Genomic DNA, 21422 nt, shown 5'->3' with positions numbered 1-21422 from the left:
CTAGAGAAAATATCTTTAAATGTCACTCTTTTTAAAAAAGAAAATTAGAATTCTAAGTCTTTAATGTATTGATATAGCCAGTCAAAAGCCTCAAATATAATTGTAAAACTAACTAGAGCTCAATTCTTCTACTATGGATCATCAGAAGAACTACCAAGAAAAATTTTAAAATATGTAAGATACATATAAACAGCAATGCCATATTCTGTATTTCTCAAGTTTCTACAATCATATCTATAATCACTGGCCAAGCACCAAGTTACAGGTCTTTACAAAACAGATCTGTTCTCCAACTTACCAATTGGTCTTTTTGCCAGGACAAATGCCTTCGTATTCTTCCCAGAGCGGTTTGCTGGAGTGCCAGAAGAGGATGCCATTTTGGAATTGGATGTTGAAGGCAGCAGGGTACGTGGTTTCCTGGATGCAGCCACCTTGGCATTGGATGCTACCTTGGAGATGACAGTACTGAGGGTTGAGAGGTCCAGGACTGAGGGTCGCAACCTGCCTGTGATATAAGCAGCTAGCCTATTGGCTGGATGCAATGCCCCCATCTGTCCCAATAGCAACTTAGCCTGCGGGTAACTCTTACCATTAACCTGAAACAAGTGGCAAAGAGAAATTCTGTAAAGATAAAATTCTCTTGCTAACTCCTCTCCCTTCATAGGGGTGTCTCATTTTTACAGGTTTTAAGAAGTATTTCAAGAACATCTTTTTTTTGTTTTGTTTTGTTTTTGAGGGGGAGGGTCTCTTGGGGACAGCGTCTCACTATGCAGTTCAGGCTGGCCTTGAACTCACTTTGTAGCCCAGGCTGGCCTTGAACTCACAATGATCCTCCTGCCTCAGCCTCCCTCAGCTGGGATTACAGGTGTGCACTACCACACCCAGCAAAAAGTCTCTTTCAGATGAGGGGAAAAGTGGACTTTTTCCATTCAGGGTAATCTGAGTAATGGGAAGGAGAAAAAAAATGCCAGCATCTGATATTCTGAACTAACCTCACCTCATTTTGTAGTTTGGAAACAAGAGCATTTTAGAAACATCATTTTCATACCCTAGATATGTGAAAGAGATATGACTGTCCAATTTTTTTTACTTTAACAAGCAATTCTGAGTAAGCTATTAACAGTCATCAGCAAAATTGAAAAACTGATACACACACTCTCCCTGATTAGACCAGAGGCATAGTGAACCCCTCAGTCAAGGGTCCTTTGAAGCATCCTTCCTATTTGAAAAACAAACGATGAATCTACTAAGATAATCATTGTTACAATAACCTAAACTACAAAGTAACTTCAAATTGTGGTTTTCAAAAGGTTCAGCTTTGAAATGATTGTCTTCATGTCTTAAAAATGCTAGTATAAATCTGTTATAGGTTCTAGATATAACCACCAAACTCTCAGAAGTGGAACGAACAAATGACACACACAGATTTTCTGTGCTGCCAGAGTTGATTACATTGCTCATCCTGGGCAGCAGCACAATTATTTTGTTTTTAAGGAAAGAAAATAGAAACCTCCCAACAGAACATGGATATTATTTATCTATATTCTCTAGGTCATATTGCTGGATGACCTGAGAGAAGATAATCTTTTCTGTTTCATCATTTAAAACTGGAAGACAGAGGGTGGGGTAAGGTAGAATGTACACTCTTGACAGAAAACTGGTGAGGTAATAGAGCAAGCCACTACATCTTTAAACACAAAACAAAATTACTCTTTGCTACTCATATAAAATTGTACCTATTCCCAAAGACATCAAGAATATTTCTGCCTCAAGTTTAGTACAAAAAATGTGATCTTTCCATCCAAAAGTAACTTTTACTATAGTTTTTAGATATTATACTACAGGGAATCTAGGTCAGATATCTCTATCTGTTCTTTTGGTATGGCTCTTACACCTACACAGCAGCTTCCCCGAGGTCTATACAGGTTGAATATTCCTTCCCAACATGGCTGGGACCAGAAATGTTTCAGACATGTGACTTGGAAAAATGTGCATATATATAATATTTGGGAAGAGACCTATATAAATACAAAATTCAGTTATGTTTTGTGTATGTTATACAATAGTCTTAAGGTAGTTTTATAAAATACTTTTGGTGTGGATGCATTTTTACTACTACCTATTACACAAAGTCAGGTAAGACATTTTCTACCTGTGGTGTCATTTCAAAAATTTTCAAATTTTGGATCATTTCAAATTTCAGATTTTTGGATTAAGGATGATCAACTTGTATTACAAGCTGCCTGAATCCTTATGCAAATTACATTCTATAGTACGGGCTGGGGATTTAGCTCAGCGGCACAGCACCTGCCTGGCAAGCACAAAGTTGTGAGTTTGATTCCCGGTACCGGAAAAAAACAAAAAAACAAAAAAAGATGGAAATTACATTCTACAGTAGCCCATATGCCTGTCTATATACCCTTTCTTAGGGAGTCTTATCTCAGAAATATCAAGCAAGTCTCTGCTCTCAAAGTATCAATCAGTATGTAAAGAGAAAACATTGTTCTTATCAAGTAGTTTAAGAAATGCCAGTAGATAAACTAAAAAAAAAGAAATGCCAATAGAGCTGGGTGTGGTGGCACATGCCTATAAATCCCAGCATTTGCGAGGCTGAAACAGGAGGATTTCTGTGAGTTTGAGGTCAGCCTGGGCTACACAGTTAATCCAGGTCAATCTAAACTACTCACTGAGACCCTGCCTCAAAACAAAAACAAAAAACAAAGAAATGCCAACAGAAGGAGTTACATAGCACCAGCAAGAGTAAACTGTGATGTCCAGCACTCAGGAGGTTGAGGCAGGAGGATCACTGTGAGTTCAAGGCCAGCTTGGGCTACAAAGCGAGTTTAAGGCCAGCCTGAACTGCACAGTTAAACCCTGCTTGTCTCAAAAAGACAGAGAGTAAACTGCGATAAAGTTTTAAAGTCAATCACTGATATTATTAATGGAGCCACCCTAAGCCTAGAGAAGCAGTTATACTCATCAAAGTCAAGCAACCTTGGCAATAATGTGAGATACTTGTCCTTACTTGCTATTTACTCATTAATAAAAACACATCTGCTGTCACTGATCTAGAAAAACCTTTTCAACTATGACTTAACATTTTAATTTAAAACTTCTCTTTCCAAAAGCTTTTCTAGATGTCAGCATTCTACTAATATAAACTGCCTAAATTATTAAAAAGCAAGGAGAGAAATATTTCTTCAACAATGACTACACTGGAGGGGCTGGGGATTTAGCTCAGTGGCACAGCGCCTGCCTGGCAAGCGCAAGGTCTTAAGTTTGATTCCCGGGACCGGAAAAAAAACAAACAAAACAAAACAAAAAAACACCAAACAAACACACAAAAAAAACCAAAACAAGGACTATACTGGAAAAACAAGAATAAAATAAAGAAAAAAAAAGTGAATGTGGCTCAATTCTTTAAACTTTTATGTGTTTGAAAAACATTAAATTGAAATTTTCCCCTGAGTTAGGGACATAGCTCCATGGTTGAGCACTTGCCTAGCATGTATGAGGTACTGGGTTTGATACTCGCACTCCATAACAAAACCAAAACAAAACAATTATTTTACCCAAGTTTCTAAACATATACTACCCACTGCCTGCCTTAAAGTTGCCTTACCATACCACTTTACTACTTCTAATATTTTAAACATGGACTGGTTTGTCTGAAGTACTGGAGATTGAACATGATAGACAAGCTATCATAGAATATGATAGGCATTCTATCACTGAGCTACATTCCCAGCCCATTTTGTTTTGAGAAAAGGTCTCTCAATAAGTCACTCAGGCTGACTTTAAACTTGAAATCCTCTTGCCTCAGCCTTCCAAGTAGCTGGGTTTACAGACATGTACCATGACACTGGCTATCTGCATTTATTTTGAAAGTGGTCTACTAATAATAAATTCTAAGAACTATACTGAATACCTAACTTTACTGGCTGTCAAACTATCACTAGAGCCCAGGCAATAAGGGGTAAAAAGAAAAACTTTCTGGAAAGACTAGAAAGAAAATTATAGGCTAATATAAAGCCTATTTTCTATATAATTATAATAATACATATTTTATAACTATATATATAATAATGTAACATAAAGCCTATATTTATGTTTGTAAATGTGCCAAAAATTCACTGTAGGTGTACTTCCAATCCTAACCTATTACAGAAAGGGAAAATGATTTTGTTATCTAGTTTCCATGAAATGTGAAGACAAAATGATGTAAGGCCTACGAAAGGCTCTGAAAAAAATCAAGATGTTACCTAAGTATAAAAAGGTGCTATATCCAGATTAAAGATAATTCTCACCTGGATAAGCCCAGATGTGCTTGAACTGGGTTTACGCTTATAGGCCACAAGCTTCCCTGCAGGAGAAAGCCCTGCATAAAAAGGCAGACCTTTGCCTCCATGTAATCTCTCCCTCACTGAATCCAGGGCATCTGTCTGCACAGGAGAGATATCATCCATTTTCCCAGGGGACAATGGACCATCAGGAGTCTCTGATCCAGATTTCTCAGCCATATCATCTTGGTCTTGACATGATGGCATAGAGATTTTCACACGAGAAGAATAAACAGGAGGGTTCTTCTCACCCCGGCTCTTTCGCTGAGAAGCCAACTCAATGATGAAGCTGCCCACCTTAAGTGACTGTGGCATGTTGCTATTGATGTGCTGGGATAAGATGCTCAAAATCTTGTTCCGATCCTCCTCCCAGTTGCAGTCTGAGATGATCTCTATCAATTTGGTAGGACCACCAGGAGATTTCTGATGCACGTAAGACGTAGAAGAAGATTCTCCTTCATTGGAGGGAGACTTCCAGCTCTTTTCTGATTAAAAAAAAAAAAGTGATACTTCTATATATCACAATCACTTTACACTAAACTTTGAAAGAAATGCAATAGCTTTTCAATGTCCCATACCCCATATACTTTCAGGGGTAACCTCATGTAACAGTAATTTGGGAGTTTTCCAGAAAAAATGGATCATCTCACATGATCAGACTACAATCATCTTCACTATTCTGCTGAGTGCTCTGATTTAAAAGGAAAAAAAGAAAAAGAATACCTTAACACTGCTTTGAAAGGTCACTATTATCTAAGAAAGTGCTAGCCTGCAAAAACAGCATGACCTTAATCCAAGTTAGACTAAGTTGGGTTAAGTTAATATTCTGCTACAGGCAGAGCATATATGCAAAGGGAAGTACTTGCAAGCTAGCTTTGTAACATGTAAAGGTAACAGTAAATACTAAGTAAGTGCAAAGGAAAGTACTGGTGGGTTTTTTAGATAAGGTCTCACTGTGTAGTCCAGGTTGGCCTTGAACTTAGTGATCCTCTTGCCTCATCCTCCCAAGTGCTGAGATTACAGACATGCACCACTACACCCAGCTAGGAAAGTTTTGGTTTTCAAGAAGATGCTCTCTGGGGCTGGGGATTTAGCTCAGTGGCAAAGCGCCTGCCTGGCAAGCGCAAGGTCATGAGTTCGGTTCCCGGTACCGGAGAAAAACCGGAAAAAAAAAAAAAAAAAGAAGATGCTCTCTCCCTAGTTTCTACTGGAAATATTCCAAGTAACTTCTGTACCTCTATATAATATTGTTCCATTTCCTGACTATATATGGACTATTCAATTCCCCAATGTATTTCTACCCAAAGTGGCATGCTGATGTATGTATTTCATTACACATCTTGATTTCTATAACAGAGCTCCCCAACCATTGTGCTACAATTGTAGGTATGTCGAGAATATAGGTTCCCATGGCCTCCAAGGTACTTATCCTCAGGCTGCCTTCTCTACTGCATTCCCTTAACATGCTGCAGACACATTATTCTTTGTATGACCATGGAATTTAAGAAGGGCAAGAGGGGTTTGGGAAGCATTGTTGCATAGTGTAATAAGGCTTAAGAATCATAACCAAAAACAAAGAGGTAACTCCCTAGTCACTACTTCTCATCATGGTAGTAAACCAGTGACATTACTTCCTTTATTCTGCATTCCCGCAGCGATGGTAGTAGCTATTTGCTCTGGGAAGATCCACAGCAAATTCAGTAGCTAATGCTGCCAATAAAGCTGAGGTTTGGAAAGGGCTTAAAAATTATTTTACTGACCTCGTCCTCAAATGTCTCCTGCCAAAGCAACATAAATGAATTTTTTTTTTTATTTTTGAGAACAAGAGTATTAAACCAAATAATGTGAGAAGACTTTTAATTATTTCTACTTTTGGCAAAAAGCAAAAGTAGATCATGTATTCTGGATGGATAATCTAAAAAAAACTTGATAGACTATTTCCCATCATTAAATAATCCAGACCTATATAATTAATATCAAACATTAGAATCTAGTTTTCATTCTGACCTTGTGATTTATCAGAATCATCCTCCAACTCACAAATGAATTGTTTTAAGGGCTGCTGTTCAGAATCAGGTTCCTAAACAAGGAAATAACACAGAAACACTTCAACATATATTTAATGTCCACAAAGAAGAGAAAATAAGCATTAAATCTGTCAAAGATTTTTGTTGTTGTTGCTAGAGGGGGAGGGTGTCTTGTTTTTTTTGAGATTAGGTCTCTCTACATACCCCATGCTGGCCTTGAATTTGTCTCAATCTTTTTGCCTCAGCCTCCCCCAACTGCTGAGTTTATGCAGGTACGTACCACCATACCCAGCTTTTTGTTGTTTGCTTAGTTGTTTTTTGAAACAGGGTCTCACTAAGTAGCCCAGGCTGACCTCGAACTCATGGCAATCCTCCTGCCTCAGCCTTTTGAGTGCTGGGATTATAGGAATGAGCCACCATGCCCAGTTAAAATATGTAAGCAATCAACAGCTTTACATTTGTACACACACCTGTATTACTGTCATATAATCCCAGACAAACACAAATAATTTGATCTCTACTTTTCTTAATTATGACTGAATCAGTAAGGAAATAATTTATGTGGTACTTTATAGTATACTATAGTAAAGAAGAAAAAATACTGGATGTTTTAACAGGACAAGCTTCAGCTGTTAGAAAGCTCACCAATGTGGAAAAATGCATATCCTAGTAATTATAAATAATTAAATTAAAACCAGAAATGTTTTAAGTTTTTTCTGTTTTCAGTTACTCCAGAATCAGAATAAAACTCTTGGGAGTCCCAAGAGATAGATCAGTAAACAGGTAAACAGAAATAATTTATACATCATACAAATCCAAAGTAGATTACTCTGATACCATTGCAAATTCTCATTATTCTAATACCAGTAACAGGGAATTAATTGGAAGTTAAAAGGTAATTATACAAGTAATTCACCTTGATACTGTGGTTCTCAGGACTAGAATGACGGGAGCTCTGCTGCTGAAATGATGGAGATGGGGATGGGGATGGAGATGGCTGTCTCTGTTCCTCTTTTTTTCTTTCATATATTCGAACTCGGGCACAAGTCATCATACTTTCAAAGTACAAATAGACAGGATCTTTGTCCTCTTCCCGTATCTGTAAGTTTCATACAACAAAACATTCCATACAATGGTGAAAAAAATTCTCCTAGACTCCAAAAGGAAAGAGATCTTAATCTTTGTTTCCATTGTAACAGCTGAAAAATTTAAATGCAACCTTTAAAATTGAATAGTGTTAAGTACAGTTCATATATGCTAATTTGGGGTAGTCATTATCAGGAAATTTCCAGTCACACCAGAGTAGTGCTTTTCAAATCATCTATGGTGAAGGAAGAATTTGTTAATTATGTCTATCACTGTCTGCAACTATAAATACAATAAAAATTACTAGAAAAACAACTGCAAGCTCAAGTTTTCTAGTATTAGATTTAATAGATTTATTCTAATTAACTTGCGTAGAAGTTTCTAAATATTTGCTCTGATTTTGTATACTTATTTCATGAGATATCAGTAACAGTTTTAGACCAGTACTGGTACTGAGACTACATAAACTAAGAAGCACTACAGTAAAGGATCCTTCTTCAAATTAATGAACTGGGGAAACTGAAATGGATTCAGTAATCAGAATTGCTTAAGCTATTTACATATTCAAACAACCAGCTCTTTTTACCCATCAGTCTTCAAAGTCATGTAGTATCAACTGTTACTTTAAATCTTGAACTTTATTGCTATAATTATGTATTTTTAAAAATCTGAGTTTAAAAGCTTTTTCTAAGTATTTTTCCAATTTTTTAATATACTCTACATATTTTAATTACTCAACAGTCTACACTACTGGAGTAACAGCATATATCTTTAAAATACTTTTGCAAGTCACATAAAAAGCTATTTTCCTATAAGCTTCTTGAAGAGAGATTTAGTGATTTTTAAGAATTATTATTCTCTCTTTTATGACATTTTAAAAATGCTAACAACTGATTAAACCCAGAAAGGAAGATGTCATATGTATCTATTACACAAAAGCAAAACTGTTCGGAAAGTATCAACCAAAACTCTGACTAGAATCCATCACCTTTACAAGTGACTTGTAATTTGCAATTTAAAAAATATTAAACTGCAGGCTTACCACAGGATTAGGTTTGGGAGTATATGCCCGTGCAGGTTTAATTCCAGTGAGCAGTTTGCCCTTCACAGTAGTAGATACTACTTCTGGCTGAGGCAGTAACAATGGTTTCATAGGTTCAATGACAGAAGGCGTTGGGATATAAACTGGCTCTGGATCTACTTCACCTTCTACTTTGACCCATAATGGGTAATGTCGAACAGGTTGTTCAGGCTCTGTTTCACATATTGCTTAACAAAAAATAAAGGTTAAGATTTTAGGTGCTTTTGGAAACAAGTAATACCAAAACAAAACACTGAAGTAATATCAAAACAAAGTATATTCCCCCCAACTGATAATCTCTTTTATATCAAACAATTTCTCAATCTTCCCCATGCAAAATCGTTTCTTTTAAAACCCTTAATTCATAATTACTCTTTATTATTATTCTAAAATATCTGAAAATGTATCTAGAAATGAATCTTCCTAAAATTATTACTGGCGTGGGGGGGGGGCGGTATTGTTGGTAGGCCCACTTTTTTCCCTTGCAGTACTGGGAATTTAATCCAAGGTCTAATACAATCACTCTACCACTGAGCTACAGTCCTTCAATAGGCCTGTTATGGTTTGTGTCTAGATGTTCCCCTAAAGCTTCATACAGTCATAGAGTTTTTTTGGAGGTGGCTGAATCTAGAGTGTGTGACTGATTTATAGAGCAATGCTGGAATTAAGGGTGGGTGATTACTGGTTTAGTCCACTGCTTGGATTGGTACCACCCTAATCCCAGTAGACTGGATACACTATAAGGGACAGAAAGAGGCTTGTCTTGCTTTCTCTTGTTGCTTTTGCTATCCTCCACTGCCGCTACGAACTGTTGCCCTTCTGTCACGTGCCATCCTTCCTTGGAGTCAGCCGATTATGGACTGAAACCTCTACAAACTGTGAGCTAAATAAACCTCTCCTCCCTTAACTTTGGGTGTGGGATATTTTGTCTCCGCAATGAGAAAAGTAACTTCAACAAGGGCCATTTAATCAGAAATTTTAGGTTCTTCAGCTCTGATACTTTCTTTCATCATCTGAGTATCTTCTCCCCCTTTCTCTGTTCTGTCCTTTCCTTCTTTTCAAACTCCTTCAAACCATCCATAACATTTTTCCCCTCATTTTTCTATCTATCTTTTTGGAAAACATACAGAGGGTTGCGCAACTTTTCAATTTGTCTATTTATTTTGTGATTACTCATTTTTAGTCTCAACAACACTTTTCCCTCTAATAACTCTTCTCAGAGTCAGGGATACAGCTCAGCAGCACAAGCATCTACCTGGCAAGCGCAAGGTCCTGAGTTTGATTCCTAGCAACCCCTCCCCAAAACATTTAGTAACTCTTCTGTATTTTTACTCCTTTTATATAGTAGGGGGGAAAAAAAGATTCAAATGAGCAGGAAAAATAGGGATGGGGAGGAAGAAAGGAAGGAAAGAGAAACGAAAAACAAGAAAATACATGGAAGAAAATGGAAACAAAATTTTTGTAAATAAAAAGGGGAAGAGGGATTGAAGGGAGGGGAGAGAAAGGAAAAAAGGAAAAATCTAGATATACCATGTAAAAAAAAAGAATAACATGCACAGGTACAAATTCCTTATGATAAATGTTATCATCATGTATACCTAAAATGTACCAATACTGGGATGGGGGAAAAGCGAAAAGAAAAAATAAAATGAACCAATAAAATTAATTTTTTTTTCTCTTTTTTAAGACAGGGTCTCAATATGCAGTTCAGGCTGGCCTTGAGCTCACTTTGTAGCCCAGGCTGGCCTCGAACTCACAACAATCCTCCCGCCTCAGCTTCCCAAGTGCTGAGATTACAGGCATGCACCACCACTACTGGCAAAAATTAATTTTTAAAATAATCTAAAAAAAAAGAATACTTTCCCTCCTTTCCTCATCCCTCCCTAATAATAAAACTGAAGGCTTGCAGAGAAGAAAAGAACAGGCATTTTTACTTAATAATGAGCTAAACCAAAGAGCAAAGGCTAAAAAAATACTGATAACTGGATCCCAGAATTTAACAACTCTGATCACAATACAATTCAAGAAAGCAAAAAAGTCTAACAGATACACAGTATTCTTGTGCCCATGGCTTTTGTAACTTTTTTTTTTTTTTGATAATTTATTCTTATTGCTTTGAAATGGAGATATGTTGCTTTAAATGCAAAATGAAGTCATAGCGTCCCACCAGTATAATCTCAGCACTGGGGGGTGAGGTGGGTGGAACTAAAGCAGGAAGAACTCCAGTTTGAAACCAGCCTGGGCAATTTAGCAAGATCTTATCTCAAATAAGTAATAAAAGGCTGGGGATGTAGGTAAATTACTCCAGTACTGCAAACAAACAAACTAATTATATAAACATATACATACAGTATGGAGATATACATAAAACCATGGTAGCAAATTTGTGTTATGTTTGAACATTTAAAACCTGAGTTATATAAAGACATCTATGTATATAAGGACTATATCTCACTTAAAAATTAAAATAGCAATTAGAATAGCCTGGCACTGATCACAACCAGGAGAGATGAGAAACATCAGCATACTTTAATTTACTGCATTACAGGTGACATTTTAAGCTGTTAGAGAAAATATGTATTATTCAGCAAGTGATAATATAACTGGCTAGTCATCTGGAGGAGAAATTCTTCCCTACTGCAAGATTCACATCAAATTAATTCTAGATATAGTAATGCTTCTTTAAGCACCAAAAGTACCAGAAGACAACTAATCAAATATTTTTATAATTTTAAGGGTAGAGAAAGACATTCTACACAGGATTCCAAACACAGAAAACCCTAGGAAAAGACTGCCAGACTTAACCAGCTCTGTTTCACATTTTTTTAGGAGAAAAGAGGGGGTAGAATTTGAACAAAATTAAAACATAAGTCACAGAATTACAACTTAGGAAAAAATAAGGCTCCTGCAAATTCTAGGAGAAAAAATGCTACCACTAGCATTAAAAAAAATAGCAAAAAATTCCAAAAGGCACTTTATAGAAGATTATGATGAATGGTCAATAAACCTATCAATAAAAAAATTTTAAAGATATCAATTTTCCCTATTAATTTAACATAGTTTTAAAAGTTTTTAAAAATATTACCTATTTTTAAAAGTATCAAACTGGTGCCACCTAATTATACAAGTTCGTATAACTACAGCAACATCTAGAAATACTTAAAGTGCACTTATTGTCACAGAAATTTCACTTTTTTTTTCTTTTTGTCTTTTTGTTGTTGTTTTTTTTTTGGTTTTTCTCCGGTACCGGGAACCGAACTCACGACCTTGCGCTTGCCAGGCAGGCGCTTTTGCCACTGAGCTAAATCCCCAGCCCCTCTTTTTGTCTTTTTGAGTCAGGGTCTCGCTATGCAATTCAGGCTAGCCTTGAGCTCACTATGTAGCTCAAACTGGTCTCGAACTCACGACGATCCTCCTGCCTCAGCCTCCCAAGTGCTGGGATTATAGGTATGAGCCACCACACCCGTCAGAAATTTCACCTTTAATAGGCTATCCTAAACATGGGATATTCATCACTATTTTACATGTAATAAACAAGGCTCCAAAAAGTCCAACCAGCCAGGTACGGTGGCACATACCTATAATCCCAGCACTCAAGAGCCTGAGACAAGAGGATCACCACGTGTTTGAGGACACCCTAGGCTAAGAGTTCAAAGCCAGCCTGAACTACTATATATAGAAGACCCTGTCTCAAAAAAAAAAACCCAAAAAAGTCCAACTGAAAGGACTGCAAATAATACGAAATCACTAAAACTAAATTACAGCTAGACATGATGGTGCATAACTATAATCCCAGCACTCAGGAAGCTAAGGCAGGAGGATTTCAAATTCAAGCCCAGCCTGAGCTCCACAGACTGGACTATATAATAAGACACTCAAAATACCAAAATTATTATGTAGATCTACAATCCTTGATAAGGAAAGAGGATCATGATCTTATGACCTTAAATGTATACAGATTACAATGCCACCATATTTAATAGTCCATTTCTATACATATATAATAGTATTCACAAAGATATATGTGTGGAAGTATATTGAAATATTAATCATCATCTCTGATGGAAATAGTACACAATAAACAGAAATGTAAACTGCCAAAAAATAGTATTTCCTGATAAACTAAGAAACAAGAAAACCTTTAGTAAACCATATTCATATTTTTAAATTTTTATATATGTATTCACCATTTATTTATTTATTTAGCAGTGCTGGGGTTCAAACCCAGGGGCTCTCTAACACTGAGCTACATCCCGATCTCTTTTGGAGTATGAGTCTTCATTAGTTCCCCAGGCTGGCCTCAAACTCATAATCCTTCTATTTTAGCCTTCCAAGTAGCTAGGATTACAGGCATGTACCACTGTGCCTTGCTCATATTTAATATATTTAAACAAATATAAAGCTATAATAGGAAAAAATTCAGAACTCAATAAGAGGTAACTTGGGTCTACTTCTACACCATATTTTATCTAAAGGGAAAAATAAGCTTTACAAATGAGTATATGATGCTCACTCAGAAGATTGTTCCATGATCTGAATGTCTCACTGCATGGGCTGGGGATATAGCTCAGCAGCACAAGCACTTGCCTGGCAAGCGCGAGGTCCCGAGTTCAATTCCCAGTACCAAAAAAAACCCAAAAAAAAACAAAAAAAACTGTGATCAGAATGTCTCACTGCAAATTCCTCCTTTTAGAAAATATGATGCATTATATGATCTATACTCTTTCTAAGGAATATGTGCAGGGACTTTCAAAAAACTAGATAAACCACTAATGAACTTCAAATGTTCAAAGACATTCTAGAAGTCCAAGTAAGACTATTATTCTTTTTTTTTGTTTGTTTTTTTTCCGGTACCGGGTATCGAACTCACAACCTCGCGCTTGCCAGGCAGGCGCTGTGCCGCTGAGCTAAATCCCTAGCCCCAAGACTATTATTCTTTCTCAGAGAAAATTTAAATTTTAAAAAGGTGTGTTTGTGTACATATCACACACACCATATAGAAAGAACATGTAAATGTAAGAATTCACAAAGCCCTTACTAGATCATTGATAAGGATAACCATAAGTAACGTTTTTTAAACAACAATACTTTTCAAAAAAAATAAGAAAACATACATAGATCAGTTTTAACTCTCACTACTCACTGTATTCTAGCTTCTTTCTCTTCTTTTTCTCTTTCATTTGTTCCTCCTCTTCTCTATCTCCTTCTTCTTCCTCCTTTGGCTCTTCTCCCAGATTATCATAAATTGTTGGATCTCGATGAGCAGCCTTCCTCTGGAAATGCTTAATTTTGGATCCCCCTTTAACAAGTACAACTTTTCTTTTCAAACAAGTGCAGCCAAACATGCAATCTGGTCGACGGCAGTGGGCAGGTTGGCGCTTCTCCAAAGCTAGACTAGAACATACACAACCTAGTCGACAGAAGTCATTGTTGCATGGAGGAGCTCGTTTCCTTATGATTGTGTGAATAGGTTTAGTTTTCAGAGATGCCTAAAATTAAAGCAGAAAGTTGTAATTCTACTAAATCATCCTCTGGCATCACCACCAATTTACAGTCATACATTGGTCGGCTGCCTTCTCTGATTTTGAGTATTTACATCACTGATTTAGAGGACAGAAAATGAATATAACTGGCTCTCTGAGCAATCTCCCATTCTAATGCATAGCACAGATAGCAACAGAATAAATAACCTCATTAAATACAAGCATAAATATCAAGGATGAGCCAGGCATCTTGGTGGAGTCTGAGAGGCTGACAGAAGCAGAAGGATCCAAGTTTGAGCCCTGCCTGTGGTCCCAGCACCCAGGAGACTGAGGCAGGAGGACTGCTGTGCGTTTGAGGTCAGCCTAGGCAACAAAGTGAGTTCGAGGTTGGGGAAGGGAAGGGAGGGGAAGGGAGGGGAAGGGAGGGGAAGGGAGGGGAGGAAGGAAGAAAGGAAAGACAGACAGACAGAGAGATGGACAGACAGACAATGCAGCTCAGCCCAAAAGCTCTGGATTCAATAGCCAGTACCAGAAAAAATAAACATGTAACAAGGATGGATTTACTCAATTACGTTCTTTTGCAGGGGCTGAAAAACCTAAGGTCCACGTCAACCCAATAAATTTCACTAGAACACAGCCAGTCTCATTCATTTGTATACTGTGTATGGCACAACAGCAAAGCTAAATAACTGCAACATATGTATGGCTGGCAAATATAAAACATTTACTATCTTATCTGGCCCTTACAGAAAAAGTCTGCCTGCCTCTACTCTAGAATAACTAACAAAAAGGGCAGGATTTTATACATGTGCAAGTCTATAAATAATGAAAAAGATCAGAATCTGTATTTAGTTCTCTGAAATGGAAAGGTACAAAAACTCATGATTAAAAAAGTAACATGTTGCTGTATCATTTCATATGCACCAGAGAGTGTTGAAATATGTACGTCATTTAAAAATTACATTCTTGCTTTGCATGCACAAGGCCCTGGGTTCGAGATCCCCAACACCACACACAAATTCACCAGGCATGGTGGTGCATGCCTGCAATCCCAGCACTCGGGAGGCTGAGGCAGGAGGATCTCTGTGAGTTCGAGACCAGCCTGGGCTATAAAGTGAGCTCAAGGCCAACCTGAACTGCATAATGAGACCCTGTCTCAAAAAGCCAAAAAAATATTATAAAAAAAAAGAAAAAAAGAGTTTGAGACCAGCCTGGGTTACAAAGTGAGCTCAAGGCCAACCTGAACTGCATAATGAGACCCTGTCTCAAAAAGACCAAAAAAAAAAAGTTAAAAATCACAAATTCTTAAAATAAAATGTCATAAAACAAGTTTTTCTTATAGGTTTATAATTTTTGTATTTTCTGGCATTTAGTGCCTTGTAAGCAGAATTTTCAAAGTTATTTAACAGGATCAGCAATGTTCCCTTGATGAAGAATGCAATTAGAGGTTTTCAGAATGGCCAGCTATCTTTATATAGCATCATAGGACATTATTCAAAAGCTCAACTACACAGTCTCCCTCTGCTGGCAGGAAGTATCTAAGCTTAAGTAAATAGTTGATAAAAAACAAATGAATGGGGCTGGGCATGGTGGTGCACCCGTTATCCCAGCTTTAAGGAGGTTTAAGCAGGAGGATCACTATAAGTTCAAGATCAGCCTGAATTATATGGAGACTCACCTCAAGGAAAAACAAAATAAAAAAATGAAAGGAAGGGGAAGACATCTCCTTAGCTGTCACTGGGAATTAAATGTTAAAAACTACTGGATCCTCCTGCCAAAAGGCTACATTCTCATCTCTAGCCAATATGCTTCCAAAAAGCAAAAAGTACTTACCTGAGCTGTAAGCAGAGTTGTCAAGGATACATCTGCTCGTTCTTCAGTGATATAGGTCCTTGGTTTTCCTTCCCAAAGTGCACAGTCTTCCAGGTCCATTAGCTTTACCTGAGATTTAGACAAGCCTGGAGGGCGAGTTCCCTGTTGCTGCTGCTGCTGCTGCTGCTGCTGCTGCTGCTGCTGCTGCTGCTGCTGCTGCTGCTGTTGCTGCTGCTGATTCTGCCGCAAACTAATCTGCTTTGGAAACACATTTTCATCTAAAGTTGGCACAACGTTATTCACCTGATTATCTGAGACAGTACTTGAAGAGTTCTTGGTAATTTTATCTCCCGGCATCACATGAGTGTTTTTCTGCTTTGGCGAAACAGGGTATGGTAAAATAGATTTATAAGATGACTTAGTTCGGCCACTGAGTGTTGTCTGTCTGTTTTGAGGCTTTGCCTTTCGAGAGGCAGTGGGTACAGAATGAGGCTTCAAAGAGTAAGAGGTAGAAGGGGAAATGGTAGATTGCTTCTTTAGTACGCTATCAAGTGTTCGTACATAGCTGGTACTCTTGGTGGGAAGCTGGTATACCACAGGAGATGTGGGAGCATTGGAGGAGAAACCCAAACTTGTTTCCATCAGTTTGCCTTCATTTTCCAAGTATTCATCTAGCTTATCACTACAGAAAGCAGAACGGTTTTTCAGCGAACTTTCTGAATTTCCACCTAGAAATAAAGAGACACAAAATATTTAATAAAATCTACGACGCATCTTTAGAACTTGGGGCGGGGAAGGCTTTAAAAGGTCAGGTATACTTACTTAGCATCAAGCTACTAAAACTTCTAAAACTCTTTCTCTTTGGAAATAAGGAAATATAAAACCAAGTAAAGAGTCTCAGCAATTATATGAAAATCCTTTCTCTAGTCTGACACTATTTGTATTAAAATACATCCTCTAAAATTATGCCTAGCCAGGTGTGATGGCGCACACCTGTAATCCCAGCCCTCAGAAGGCTGAGGCAAGCGGATCACAGCGAGTTCAAGACCAGCCTGGGCTACAAAAGGAACTCAAGGCCAGCTTGAACTGCATAGCATGATCCTGTCCCAAAAAGACAAAGAAAAAAAAATTATGCTTAATCTTCAAATTATCAAATTATTTATTAAGTACTGATTTCTGCACAGCACTAACAATAATCAACATAAGCCAGCAATCTTTTGGCAACTTTTAACCTACCTACAGAAACTACAGAAAAGTGAAATTATTAAGAGCAAAAAGTAGAATTAAATCAAAGTAGAACTCAACAGATTTATGTTGACATCCTAAAAGAATATCTACTTAAAAGACTGATGTATCTGCTATCTGATACAAAACCCTAGGGAAAAGGTAAAAGCCACAAAAGAATGTAACATTTAGTTTTGAAGGAAAATAAAATATTTAGCAAAGAGTCAAACACTGCAGTGTCATAATACCACAGAAATATTCAAAAGTGAGAAAGACTATTTCACACAAATGGTAAATTCATCAGTTAAAGTGTAAACAGCAAACAAATGTAGGGATAAAAGCACTAGACTTAATGGTAGGCACACTGTCAAACACCTGGATCAAGTATACTTTTAAGTATGAAATTATAAGGAATTACTATATACCTCTAATGTATATATACAGTTCTAAAATAAAGTTTCACTTTATTTTTGTAACTACAGGAATAGCAGAATGGGGGGCTGGGGATTTAGCTCAGCGGCAAAAGCCCTTGCCTGGCAAGCGCAAGGTCGTGAGTTCGATTCCCGGTACCGGAGAAAAACCAAAAAAAAAAAAAAAAAAAAAAGGAATAGCAGAATGAGATACAGTTTGAAAAATGTAGGTATTACTTAAGCCTCACATGACTGGCAACTGAACCTTAAGAGTTCAGGCTATGCAGAAACAGAAGTCAGCAAGATAATCACTTTCAGCTCAGTTTAAGTGTGGACAGAAGAGCAAGAAAAAATGGTTAAACAAGGCTTACTTTTAACACAAGGTTTGGGCTACAACGTTTTGACTCCAAAACATTTAGAATTTTTCAAAAAATTAATTACCTTCATTTCTAGATGCAGCAGCACTATGAAATTTTCCCCTCCATCCCTTGATCTTGGTAAAGTCATTCGTCTTGCCTGTCCTAGAAACAAAGGGAAATCCAGCATCTATAGAAGAAAATAAAAGAGATGACCAACATTCTAGCAAGCCAATAGCATATGCCAAATTACTAAGACTTCATCTAAAATGTATAAATTATTTATGAACATTATGCCAAGAAACAAAAGATATACTTTAAAATCCTACGTATCTCCAAAATATGGTAGCTTTTTATCTGTATCACAAATAACCCAAACTTTAAACTGTGCTTGACTTTACAAATGCTACACTCACCAGGAGAGGCAGGGTTGGTGCCTGTAAGGTTCCAAAAAGGGAAGCTCGTGGCTGGAGCCAAAGGTAGCTGTACTCCCAGGTATTTAAGATCAATGCTCATTGTTGGATCCACTGAATTCAATTTTAACCCCACTACAAGAGAAAGGACCAGAAATTATACTATATCTTCTTTCTTTCTCTCTCTCTCTCTCTTTCTCTCTTTCTCTCTTTCTCTCTTTCTCTCTCTCTCTGTCTCTCTCTCTGTCTCCCTCCCTCCCTCCCTCCTTCCTTCCTTCCTTCCTTCCTTCCTTCCTTCCTTCTCCTCTTTTTAACCTCTGGCAAGAGGAGGGAAGCAGTAAGAGATAAAAGAAATAGTGAAAACCAAAAACGAAATAAAAATGAATAGTGACAGATTCACTTTAAGGTGAACCCATAATCCACACCTTCTAGTATTATATATTTGTGTAACACCTCTTCCCTTGAGTGTGGAAAAAGTGTTGATTTGTTTCTAACTAATTGTGGGATATACACAATAAGTGTATGTGATACGTAAGAGTGTAGAACCCATCTTGCTAGAGCTGCAAGGAAAAAAACTTTTCCAAGAAGCTGAGGAAAGCTTAAAAGTGGCTCCCTCCCTAGTCATGTTTCTGGTAAGCTAGGTCTGGCCAACATCTACCACTGAGCCACATCAGGAGCCACACCACCATACTGGCAAGCCCTAGCCAGTATCTTGATGTAGCCTTATGAGGCTGAAAGCAGAGGGACCAGCTAAGCTATAGTCAAGACTACCAACACACAGAAAAAGCCAAAGAGTAAATGTGCTGTTTTAAATTGCTATGTTTGTCAGCTATTGCCATGCTGCCTTAGAGCCACTAAAACAGAGCCAAAATAAAAGTTTTCCTCTTTTAATTTGAGAAAAAAGTGCTATGTTTGCAGTAACTCATTAAGCAACAATAGATAATTAGCCAGGCGTGGCTAGCACTTGGGAGGCTAAGGCAGGAAGACTGCAAATTTAAGCCCAAACAGGGCAACCTAGCAACATTCTGTCTCAAAATAAAATAAAAAGGACTGAAGATACAGCTCAGTGGTAAACGCTTCTCAGCCTCTTAGCTAAGATGAAGTGTAGCTCAATGGTAGAGTACTTGCTTAGCATATTCAAGGCCCTAGATTTAATTCCCAGTACTAAAAGTTTAAAAAAAAAAAGAAGACCAAGGAAAATCTGGTAAAACTACCAGAAAGTATATACAACTCAAAAGTAGAATAAATAAGAACTAACTATGGAAGGTGGAAAAGAATAATAGGGGAAGGAGAGACAGAAAAGAAAAAGCTATTGTATAAATTCAAATGAAAAACAAATTCTAAAAGATCAAAAGAGATACTACACAGCTTTACAAAAAGAAAAATACTGTATGACAAATTACCAGAACAACCACCTATAGAGAAAGCAGAATGAATAGAACAAAGCTATTAAAAATGTTCCCTTCTGGTCAACAGATAACATAAAATCTAGATTCATGCTACCAAATTTAGAGAGACTATTTACTACATACTGTCTTGTCTGCATTTACTTGTATATTTTGACCCGTCCCAAAGTGACAGCTAGTAATAACAAATTTTAAAAATACAACTTATTTTAAATATGCATTTTTTAAAGATGCTTAAAGTATAGGTTAATGGGACATAATCTTTTTCAAAATAATTCCAACTTAGCTTACCCAGAAATACTTTGTAAGAAATGTTTGCCCTGCAAGAAAACACTTCCTCAAATAACAGACACAAGGAGACCTAGACTTAGCTAATTTTTGTTTTGTTTTGTTTTTCGTCTTTTTGAGACAGGGTTTCATTATGCAGTTCACTTTGTAGCCCTGACTCCCAGGGATTCTCCTGCCTCTACCTCCCAAGTGCAGGGATTACAGGTATGCACAACCACACCTGACAGCTAACTTCATAAGAATGACTGTAAATAACTTTGGCTTGCAAAGCAGAATTAAAACAATTCATAGAAAGTAAACTGTAAAATAGCCTAAAGTCTTTTCCAGATATGACAACTTGAATTATAATCTTAAATTTGTCACATTTCACCGTATTAGGAGCTACTACTTTTTTTTTTTTTGGAGACAGGGTTTCACTATGTAGTTCAGGCTGGCCTTGAACTCACAGTGATCCTCCTGCCTCAGCCTTCCAAGTGCTGGGATTATAGGTGTGTACCACCATGCCTGTCCTCAAGAGCTACTTCTTAAAGACACATTATAGTAACTCTATGGACCCTCTCATCCTCTCCTCCATCTTTCTGTACCACCTGGAGCATCAACAATGCCAAAAAGAGTAGCGAAGACTAATGTCTTAATAGGCCATGCTCCAAAGCCACTGTTCAGTTTCTTTTTTTCTTCTTGGCATTGGGAATCGAACCCAGGAGCTTGCACTTGGCCAGGCAGGCACTGTGCCACTGAGCTATATCCCTGGCCCACTGTTCAGTTTCTAACTGGGATGATGAAATACAGTTACACTGGTGAATTTAAAACCACTGTTGATCGCAGAATGGAGAACATTCTTGTTAACTTCAGATGTAGATTATACAAACACAGAATGATCAGCTTCAGAATTATATGAGCTAGAAAAATAGAATAATCAGCTCCCATCCTGTCAGTGTGGTTCCACTGTATTAACAACCTGAGTTGGCGTCATGGGCTACACAAGAACCAAGATGAAAACACAGGCTCAGAAAAGGCACAGGAAGCTAAGCTGTTTTACCATGTGGCCAGTATTCACTTTTGAACTCAACTTGAGTCTCCTATCTTGATTACTTATTTCTCTTACCCAAGCCCTCAACTTCTTTATAACTGGCTTAATAAATGTAAGCTTGAGGCTATAAAAGTTTTGTAAGGCAGCAATCTCTGCTTTATGCTAATCTTGTTTTTACATAGTCCTTAAGTATTTACTGCCAATTCAGTTGAGCCTTTACTGTTGTTTTTTCCACCTGAGTGACTTCATCTAAATCTAGATTCTTTGCCTTATACTTTATATAGCTGTTTCATATCTAACTGTTCAAAATCTAACATAAGAAATTATAAAGTTACCTTTAATTACTTCAAGCCAATTGTTAACTCTTTACAGTTTTTGTTGAACCTTTTCTTTCACTTATGCTTTTAGCATTCTGAAAAGAAACAAATAGCTGGACATTGTGTGTATGCCTGTAACCCCAGCACTC

At 37.3% G+C, this 21422-nt stretch overlaps 1 protein-coding gene across 13 annotated transcripts in view; it reads right to left on the bottom strand.

Moving 5' to 3' along the window:
* Mga (MGA, MAX dimerization protein) overlaps positions 1–21422 on the bottom strand; it is a 150136-nt gene that overhangs the window by 25359 nt on the left and 103355 nt on the right. For 10 of the 13 annotated variants that reach the window (XM_013512579.1, XM_013512576.1, XM_013512582.1 and 7 more), the window contains exons 6-14: positions 18236–18367; positions 17905–18009; positions 15851–16557; positions 13678–14023; positions 8496–8722; positions 7284–7466; positions 6348–6420; positions 4308–4825; positions 299–596 (exon numbers count right to left, since the gene is read on the bottom strand). In XM_013512579.1, the coding sequence (XP_013368033.1) occupies positions 299–596; positions 4308–4825; positions 6348–6420; positions 7284–7466; positions 8496–8722; positions 13678–14023; positions 15851–16557; positions 17905–18009; positions 18236–18367 (2589 nt within the window). The remainder of the gene's footprint in view (positions 1–298; positions 597–4307; positions 4826–6347; positions 6421–7283; positions 7467–8495; positions 8723–13677; positions 14024–15850; positions 16558–17904; positions 18010–18235; positions 18368–21422) is intronic. The other 3 variants (XM_005381292.1, XM_013512584.1, XM_005381299.1) reach the window with 3 other exon arrangements.

Source organism: Chinchilla lanigera, unplaced genomic scaffold (assembly GCF_000276665.1).
Source record: "Chinchilla lanigera isolate Chin_1 unplaced genomic scaffold, ChiLan1.0 scaffold00015, whole genome shotgun sequence".
NCBI classification, from domain to species: domain Eukaryota; kingdom Metazoa; phylum Chordata; class Mammalia; order Rodentia; family Chinchillidae; genus Chinchilla; species Chinchilla lanigera.
The sequence above is the reverse complement of the archived record's forward strand: the minus strand, read 5'-3'. Positions and strand labels throughout refer to the sequence as shown.